A 10,574-nucleotide genomic window follows, 5' to 3' on the forward strand; every position below is an offset into this window, starting at 1 on the left:
AGGTAAATGGTTCAGAAGCCATAGATTTCAACTCTCTATTAAGAGACAGTTATCACTTTTCCTGTATTACAAACAGGACCTTGCAAAAAACATTGTGTTACACAAATTACCTCCATTCTTCTTTTGAATACACAGAGGCCAGAGTAGACTCTGGCTTTAAATTCTGAAATAAATACAGGATGTCAGAGAGAGAAAACCCTCTTGTTTTTCCCAAGAGAAGTACGCTGTCAGTAATAAACATCTAATCTTTCCCTTGTACCATATTGCACTCAGAGCAACTATATAAGTAAAGTGAATTGAAGGTAGGAATGGAGTTTATTCAGCAGCAGTCCACTCCTCTGGGCCAGAGAGCCCCTTCTCAAGTGCTTCAGTGTAACTGAATCCTACTTCTAAAGAAATCTGCCCTTGTAATATCAAGGCTAGCAGCTTGATATGGTGGACTTCTCCATTCAGGGCAGAAGATGACTCTAAGATACTGAAAAAATGGCTCAAGATTTTGAAAGTGCCCAAAAGGCTCCTAGTTGTCAGCCACCCAAAGGGCTGTCAGAGCTGCTGAGGCTTCCCGTAAAAGGGGTTGCAGAGTCTTCTTTGGCACCTTCAGAGTCACTCCATTAACCACAGTCAGAAACGTCACCCTTGTATTGGGAGCAGTTTTCCGACTCCTTGTCCAGTGTGGCTCTCCAGGTTTCCACTGGTAAATTGTATTGCCTACCAGTACATGGATTCTTCTCCGCCACTGCACAGCACAAGGTGGCAAGACCAATATAGGAAGGTCTGGGATGGCCACATCTTGGCTCACTGTGCCATCCTTGCTCAGGAAAAAACATTTATGGGTGCCAGAAATCAGAGCTCTGATTACAGTGCCAGGAGTTTCACGTCGACTGCTCTCTTCAACAAGTCCGCCAATGACAAAGATGCCATTGTCCATTGCCACTGCAGTAGATTTGTAACACTGAAAAGCTAATGGCATCTGGTTCCACACATTTAAGCTTGTATTGTAAATCAGGATGCCCCGGTGGGCAAGTCCATTTGCTCTTGTATGAGAGAACCCTCCAATTAAGTAGAGCTTTTTGTTTAGTGAAGCAGAGGCAAAATGACTCACTGCAAAGGGTAGACTGGCAATGGGAGACCAGATCTTCTTTTCTAAGTCAAAGCTTTCTGCAGAATCAAGCACACTTCGGCCACTCCGGCCTCCCAAAGCATATAGTTTCTGTTTGCATGCTAGAAAGCCATGTTCTCGTCGAGGTACAGACATGGAAGGTAGCTGCATCCATCTCCCAGTAAGAGCATCAAACTCATGCAGGTTGCATAAGACAGAACCATTAAGCCTTTGTCCTCCAGATACATAAAGCTTGTGCCCTACAGACAAGAAGCCAGAGGAATCCAGATACATCAAGGGTGGTATCTCCTCCCAACTTTCTGTCTGTAGATTGAACCCCAGGAAATGAGTTTTCAAACGTTCCACTACTCCTCCTTGCATGTTGCTTACAAAGAGACCCAAACTCACAATCCAGTCATCATACATGCCATGTCTGAGACCTCCACTCTTCAGCAACCTTCCTACGCCATCCAGTTGCTCCCATTGTAAATGGGCATGCCCATATTTTGCAATAATATCCTTCTGGACTCTTGTGATCTCCTCAGAAGTTAAAAGTGGAAGTCGAACTTGTTGCATCAGCTTCTTGATGAGTGAGAAGTGCTCAGCCGGTTGAGACCTGACCCAGTTCTGCACAGCCTGGTAGACTGCTAGCTCAGAAGACACAAGAAGTTGGTCTGATGAGACAATGCTGATTACTGTACTGAGATCTAAGCCCAGAAAGGACTCATGTTCAGAAAGAGGCTCAAAGTTCAAGGTGATGTGGCGTGAGGCTACACGGAGCAAAGTATGGTGATTATGAGCATAGGCCAGAGAATAAATCTCTAGGCAACTGTCCATAGAAATGCTGTCAGCTAGGAACCTAGTGAGTGCAAAACATGAAAGGGAAGAAGAGAAAAGAAAGAAAAAAAGAAAAGAAAAGAAAAGAAAAGAAAAGAAAAGAAAGAAGGAGGGAGGGAGGGAGGGAGGGAGGGAGGGAGGAAGGAAGGAAGGAAGGAAGGAAGGAAGGAAGGAAGGAAGGAAGGAAGGAAGGAAGGAAGGAAGGAAGGAAGGAGCATAATTCATTAGTGGAATGGCTTATCTACCTTGCCCGCAGACATGGGCCAATTTTCCCCTTCACTAAAGATCAATTATAACTACTGAGGCACATTTGACAAAGGGCACAATGTTATCTTTTCTGTAGCAATTATAAAAAGACAAAATGTTCACAAAGAAGTGGTCGGCAAAATAATTTATGCCTTCCACCAGTCTCTCTTACATATAAAGTTAAGTACGAGCCCCTCATGACATTGCTTTTGATTTGTATTTATTGACACATTCATACGTTGCTGAGTACCCTAATCTCAGAGTGTTCTACAACATAAATCTAAATCAGAGTCAATAAAAGATTAAAATATTTAACATCAAGCATGAATGATTACTCATTGGAGAGAGAATCCATTAATTGAGAGCACACTTTAACTCACAGAAAACTCGGTGAACAAGTGGGGGTTAGGAATTGAGTCTCCTTGGAGATGGAGTAAAAGGAAGGAATGCTTGGGGACAACAGAGAAAGAGGGCTGCTCTGTAGCAGGTCAGCACTTGGTAAGGCAAAATGCAGGACCTGAGCCAAAATAAGCCTTAGCAAAGGTAAGGCAGGAGACTGGGGTGAGTGGAATAAAATGGAGATTTTTAACCATGTATATCAGGGATGTCTGCAAGGTACGGTCAAAAAAGCAAGATGATGGCCAGAGCATCACTCACTCCATCATGTTGGTCATCTTGATTTTTTTTACCGGATAGCACAGACACTCTTAATATATGTGGATAAAGAAAAAAATTCCAAAATAATGGGGGAAATGAAATATACAATAGCAACTGCAAGATGAGGAACACAGAATGAATACTGCTCATTTTAGGCAGCATATTTTTGAGGCAGAAATAGAGATGGCAGCAAAACTAGCTAAGGATCCATCTTCTATTTTTCCTGATTTCAATTACAGAAGCATTCTATTTCTATTAGACAATCAGCTGTAATAACCTTCTATGAGATTGCTGGAATTTTCAATGACTGTATTTACATAAATGTCACTTTAATTGATAATGTAGTAGCACTTGTGATATTTCCTGCAAAGCCCATAGTAACAAATTAGGTAAAGGTTCCCCTGCACGTGTGCTAGTTGTTTCCAACTCTAGGGGCCAGTGCTCATCTCCGTTTCAAAGCCAAAGAGCAGCGCTTGTCCGAGGACGTCTCTGTGGTCATGTGGCCGGCATGACTAGATGCCAAAGGCGCACAGAACACTGTTACCTTCCCACCATAGGGGTCCCTATTTTTCTTCTTGCATTTTTACGTGCTTTCGAACTGCTAGGTTGGCAGAAGCTGGGATGAGTAACAGGTGCTCGCTCTGTTACCCGGCACTCAGGATTCAACCCGCCAAACTGCCGACCTTCTGATCGACAAGCTCAGCGTCCTAACCCACTGAGCCACCTCGTCCCTAGTAACAAATTACATAGCCCTATATAGATTAGGACATTTTTCATTCATTTTGCTAATATATCACAAACAAGCATTGTCTTAACCATAAATGAAAAGATCATAAACTCTTTGGGCATATAGGAAGGACTAAGATTCAGTCAGTGATGGGATTCAAATATGTGAACAACCGGTTCTCTGTGTGAATGCCACTTCCAGAAGTCCATTCTATGCCTGGGCAACAAAAAATTAGCTACCAGTTCTGCTGAACTGGTGCAAACTGGCTGAATCCCTCCACTGGATGCAGTACTAAAAGTAAGAATGAAATTCCAAACTCTCCCTTTATATATGCGAGCAAAATAAATATAGCTACTTTGTCAGACATTGTTACCCATTCAGTCATGCTGAATATTCCATCGCACATTATTTGCTCAAATGTCTCAACTAAATATGAAATAAATTGTGTTCTATAAAAATATTATTTATCTTATAGGATGAAGGATGGTTCGCTCTTAAAGATTCATCCACCTTCCCAGACAGCCCCAATTTCAGCTCCACAACATTATTCTGTTTAGACTAAATTACCTGCCAATAATGTCCTGCAGTGGGAGGATGACAAGCCTGTTGGCTGCTGTGAAAAGATCTTGTGCAATCTCTGGTGTAAGTAGTAATCGTCCTGTGTAGAGGTAATCTAAGATTATCTGAAGGATGGATGAGGCCATGTCTTCAAATACAACTTGCCTTTCCCAGCATTCTCTAAAAGGCCTGGTGAACATAGCACGGAAGTACGGACTGAACGAAGCCAACAATGCCCTACAAAGAGAGGCAACAAAATACTAAGAATGTCACCTTGCATTAAACATTAGATACACATTTTTGGCTGTATAGCAGGGGTGTCAAACTCAATTTCATTGAGGGCCGCATCAGCATTGCGGTTGCCCTCAGGGGGCTGGGTGGGTATGGCCAGGGTGGGCGTGGCCTACTGGGTGTGCGTGGCTAAAGTATGTATGGCCTACTGGGTGAGCATGGCCAGCTCTACATTGTTCGCATCAAGGGTGCCTATGGGGGACTGGGCAGGAGTGGGACAGATCTGAGGGTCTTTGGTGGAAGAAGGGTCTCTGGGCCAGGGCCAAGGCAGTGGGGGCCGTTCCCTCACTGTTTCCAGGATGGCTTTGCGGGCCACATAAAACCACTTCACGGGCCGGATCCGGGCCCCGGGCCTTGTGTTTGACATGTCTGCTGTATAGTATTCTTTTACATAGGGATAAGGAAAATATTACTGAGTTTGCATGTCCATGCAGATTTAATTCACATTTCCCAAATTTGTCCAAATCACAACATTTTTATCAGTTGGTATTTCTAATGATTTGAATATTGTAATGCAACTCTTCAAAAAAGAACTGCGATAAAATGCATAAATACATAATGCAAATAGAAAAGTTTTATATTAGTGAAATCAGTGTGCAAAAATGCAGTGAACCTAAAAGCAATTCCTTACCAAAAACTGTCCACCAGGCAGTAATTAGGAAAAACAGTCACTGAATAAGTTTCCATGAGGCTTTTTTTAAAAAAACAACAACGGGGGGGGGGGGGGAGACAAATGATTATGAAACAAAAACAGGACAAACATAAAATTGGAACATAAAAGTTGCCTGGGTTCAGAATTTGAAGCTCTGACCTGTCCTATATCATGATACCAGCAATGCTCAGAAGCCAAGTGTGCTCAGATAGCAACCAATCTGGTATGTTTAAAGGTTCTGTAGAACATAGGGACTTGCTTCAGACCACCTTCCAGCTTCTTTTCCTCTCCCCCATTCCTGCACAGAGATAGTCTTTTTCTCAACATTTCATGACTGGCAGAAGTGCAGGTGTTAATGGGCTGGTCTCAAACTTCTTTTGAAGTATTGAGAAGTGGAAAACTTGACTGTTTAATATGCTTGAATAGATAACTTGTCACTGATGGCTTCCACCCATCCTCTCCTCCACCTACCCATCAAGACTTATAGTTTACCTGCAGACCTGAGTTCTTAAATCTATGCTAAAGCCAGCCTTGGATGATTGATTGTCTTCCATAATGGTAGCTAACATCAGCGTAGGCATGTTTTTTTTTAATCTTTCCAAATCTGAGAATACTGTATGAAGGAACAAGACTTTAGATCAAGTTTGCCAAATCGAGAACTTTAATAATGTGTTATAACTTTTATTATCCTGCATCAATAGAGATATTGGCCTTGCTGGTTTGGGATAAAATGGGAAGTATTGTGTTGCTGATTTGGAAACTAGGAAGTTCGGGAAGGTTGATTATATGTTCCATGACTGTTAAAGGGCTCCATATTTTACAAGATGATAAGAATGATAAATACAAACAATTTAACATCAGTATTAATATCAATATTTCTAAATATTGAAATAGTCCTTTGGGGTTGAGTGGCTGATAAATTCAAACACAAACATACACTCATATGAACAACTAGAAGGACAATGCTGTTCCAAACTAATCAAGCCATCTTGTTCAACACTGTCTTCTCCATAATGGCCAGTCAATGTGGTCAAAGTCCACCATGAGGGAATGAAAACGAGAAGCTTTCCTCTAGAAGCTGGTATCTAGTACCCCTGAATACAGAGATTCTGTTTTTCTGTTAACTGTTTATATATTGATTGCTTGATCTTCCCTGAAAATATCTAATCCTCCTTTAAAGCTCTCTAACATAATGAGTGGTAATGAAAACTGTACATTAATTATGCAATATAGAAAGGAGGACTTTGTTTTCTTTGAATCTTCTGCCAATCACTTTTATTGGATGACCCTGTACTCTCACACTATGAAGACGAGGGGGGTATCTCTATCCAGTTTCTTCACACCAGGCATAATTTTATTAACTTTAATTATATTTCATTTACATAAATCTCAACTATTAGGAGGAGGAGTGGGATTTATGCTATGCTAATTTTACAGAAAAGTTTGTTAGACAAAAATAAATAACTCAAGCTTTGACAGGAACACGAGCTGCATAGAAGTATTTGAATGGCTTTGAGTGGCTTATGAGGGATATTATATGGTGAGATCCATTGTGACAAAGAGTATCATAGATTCTGCAGCTTCACCCTAGAACTGCAACATCTTGCTGTTAATATATTCTCTGCCCTAGTTTATCTATTTTACAATCCTGGATAAAGCACCTGGTTGCAGATTACATGTAACATGACTTGGCTTTTCAGGACAATATTTAAAAACTATGAGATCTCTAAATCCAGAAAACACACCTGTGACATGGGAAATGCTTGCCTTCAGCTACCAGGATGGCATCACAAAGCTGTTGGGTCTTACAGAGCTGCATCAAGCCTGTCAGGATGGGGAAACAAAACCAAGTTGGAATGTTAGGTCCTGTCTAGAAACAATAAAGAAGATGGACATGCCCACTGGTCAAGTAAGAACACCAAGAGATGTGCTGGATCTTTTGTTCCAGTACTGTTTTTATTTCAGTAGTATATCAGAACTAGTTTGTGGTATAGGATGTCTTCTGCTTTAATTTCTTGGTTCTATTTATTGTTCCAGCTTTCATTTTGCTAAAATAAAAGCCACAAAAATAAAATCAGCATAAAAATGTCAAACTGAGGTAATCCATCAAAGAAAGAAAAGAAATTCAGACACCATACTTGAATATAGAGTACTACACCTAAACTACTTCAAATTGCCTTAGTGTAAATCAGAAAATATTTTATATCCATATGAGACAACATTTCCCACCTTGGTTCCTCCACATTAATTGGCTTACAAATCCCAAAAGTGTCAGATAGTAAAAAAAAAGTGAGACTGAGGCAAAAGTGTGGCTTCTGAGTGAAAGCAGAAATTATCTCTAGGGGAGAAAAAAGGCTTTGGTTTCCTGCTGGAGAAAATATAGCAGTTAATATAGACAACTCATTTTTATAATCTGTGATAAACTTACCTTGAGTTACATAATATCCCAAAGTAGTAGGCTTCACACTTATATCAATCTCTTCACTATTGTTGAAGTCTTTTTTGGTATCCATAATCCACCTACAGGTACAAGAATCTCTTTAAAAAGGATTTTTCTCTAAGATTCATCAACCAGTCATTTCTAGGGGAGAAGACACCATCCTATAATTGGCAATAAGATGTTAATAGCAGCCTCATGTGAGTTAGAATACAGAGCTCCAGGACCCAGCAGCATCAAGCCAAATATATCACAGATACTCTGCTGTCCTCCTGAGACCCATTGTTATATAATAAATTGGAAACCTAGAGGGTTTTTTCAGTCCAGGTCTCATCTTGAAATTCTGAAGCACATTACAAATTGTAATCCATACCTAATTTTTCTTCTTCTTCAGAGCATCATTGATCATCTTATTGTTTCTTCTTCTCCCAGGCACCTTGGAATAATGTCCTTTGCATTCACTGATGACTCAACCACCTGCCTTTTTTGTTGTTAATTCTTGAACTGTCAATGTATATGGCCTTTTAGGTTTTTATTTTTATTTTTTATTTAATTCCATTTATATCCTGCCCTTCTCCGAAGACTCAGGGCGGCTTACAAGCTTAGCAGTAGCCTAAAGGTTAAAGTTGTTAAAGTAGGTTAAAGTTGTAGAGAAAGCGTAGCTCAGAGCTCAAACTTCACATGCAGAAAGTTCTGGATTTTGTCCCTGACCTCTCCAGTGTTAAGGGACTAGGCAGCAGCTGATCATTTTGCTTCTGATTGCAGTGAGTGAGTAGGTAAGTGGGAAGCAATTACAACTCTGAATAGATAGATAAACAACTACCGTAGCCAAACTTCAGGTTTTTATATTCTTTGAATGATTAACTTGGAACAAAGAAACATTCACAAACCCAGTCTCTGCCCATGGCTTTTATTTCCATCTGATGTTCCCATATATCTACCAGGAATAGGTATCAAAATACTGTACAAAAACTGATTTGGGGGGGGCTATTCTTTGATAACTATATGAGTTATTTTTATAGGGCCTGGAACAAATCTTAATGCAAAAGCAGTCCCCAACAGCAGTGGAGGGAAAGAAGAGAACAATAGGCCTAGTGGTATATAACTTATCATCCATGTTGATTTCCCATAAGAAACTGGTTGTGTTGATTTTCTGTTGCTGCTTATTGATGAAGTCAAAATACATGGGTATTAATGCAGAAGTCAGAAATGCAGATTACAAGTGTTGTTCCCGAAGACTCTAGCCCCCATTATGATAGTGTATCTTGAAATAACAAGCAGCAGCCAATGAGCTGTTAATGCCATTTCTAATTTGCATAGTGGAGGTGGGACTAATAAGGCATATTTTATACACCATTAATTCAGACTTGAGCATCAAGGATAGGTTCAAAACCATGTCTTCTTTCTAACACAGAACATTTGGGAAAGTTTACATTTATAAATGAAGATCTCATTTTTAAAACTCAGGTACTCCATGCTTACACTAGGAAAAGAGATGTCCTATATTTTACATAACAGAAGAGTTGAAGAATAAGATAGTATTCTTCTTCCATGATCAATTAGTCTGCCTCCACATTATTATCGGGGGTCTCCTGGTTAAATTGCCAAGCATCAACAAAGAGATGCTATATAGACTATGAGACAAAAGAAAAGACAGTTTTTATAAGGAAGGTGGGCTACAAGTATGTTTCTAAATTTAGATAACATGTTTACAGTCTTCTGAAAGTCAAAAGACAATGCAGATTAACTACCAACCCTACTAGTAGTATTACAGCCTAGTAAAGCTGCAGTGAATAAAGAGAACCATTCTGTGATGCTGGGAATAAGTCTACATTCTTACTGTACATAGAATGGGATGCTTCATTACTCCTCATCTATAACAGGGGTGTCAAACTGCCAGCCCACGGGCCGGATGCGTCATGATGAAACCGCACCACCCGATTGCCGGCAATGGAAAAAAAGTTGTGATACGTCGCGACACGTCATGTGACATTGCAAGTTTGACACCCCTGATCTATGGGCTACTGATACTCACATAGCCATTTTTCTTTATTCTTTATTCCTGAATAATGTCTTATACCTTCCTGAATCAAATCTTCCATAATAGCCCAAGATAATTTACTGCTTGAAGTAAAGTCCACATGAGGACCTTCTTCCATATATATATATATATATACTGTATATACTAGGATCCACATCTTTCTTGATGCCTCTTTCAGATCTCATTGCTTGCCTTTATATGCCCCCCATCATCCTATTAAATGGCAAGATCAGTCATCATCATTAATTTTTAAAATATTTATAACTGTTTTTCAGGTCCCTGTTTAATAGGAAGTGGGACTATTCTTTATACAAATTTCCCATTTCTCCTTTTTCACTGGATAAAATAGTTCTCTTGATATATCATAAGGGCTGTTAGTACTCCCTAAGTTTCCTTCTAAATTTCTAATATTATTTATTTATTCTTCATATTATTTGCCATCCAGAATCTGCTGAGCAGCTTTACAAATTGATTAAACAAATAAATAAATATTCAGGTGACAAATATATGTAATCATGCATCAATGGATGCAATTTGATAAGTTATGGGAACTGTGCTTTTATGGTTGTGACTATTTCTTCTTCCTCAACTGCAAATATTTAGTTCAAAATTGTCCGTATTTGATGTGTCTGTCCAAAGTGGGTTTTCCAGCAACAGAATTCATGAACTGAGGCAATTCTGCCGATGTCAAAGTATGTCCAGCTGGACCAGGTCTGCCTGTAAAATGCAGATTAATAAATGGCGCAACCTACTGACCTTGCATAAAAATGTGAATTGTCTCAGGATGATCTTCTCAGTGATGAAAAAAAAATGTTTTAATTACTCAAAATGCTTTAGGTAATACTTTTAATGAGCTTATACGGTATTGTTCACTGAGACTCATTTTGCTTTGATTTTAATCTGCACCTATTTTCATACAATTATCTTCTTGTATATGGAACAAACCCAATCATTTCTAAATAAAGCCTGGAAGTGATCTGTAACATCACAACAGTGTGTTCTCAGTGTTCAGTGCCAGACCAGATAAGC

The 10,574-nt window shown here is 39.6% G+C and overlaps 1 protein-coding gene across 1 annotated transcript; it reads right to left on the reverse strand.

The window, feature by feature from the left end:
* Positions 1-517: 517 nt before the first annotated feature.
* Positions 518-8,261, reverse strand: LOC310636823 (kelch-like protein 6; the record flags this gene model as incomplete). Its single annotated transcript, XM_083356932.1, has 4 exons — positions 7,496-8,261; positions 6,813-6,891; positions 4,134-4,361; positions 518-1,958 (listed from the first exon to the last, which is right to left on the reverse strand). Exons 1-4 carry the CDS (start codon positions 7,578-7,580, stop codon positions 518-520), a joined length of 1,833 nt encoding a protein of 610 aa, XP_083213058.1. The 5' UTR covers positions 7,581-8,261.
* Positions 8,262-10,574: the final 2,313 nt, after the last annotated feature.

Source organism: Vipera ursinii (genome assembly GCF_947247035.1).
Source record: "Vipera ursinii genome assembly, chromosome: 2".
In the NCBI taxonomy this organism is placed as follows: Eukaryota; Metazoa; Chordata; class Lepidosauria; order Squamata; family Viperidae; genus Vipera; species Vipera ursinii.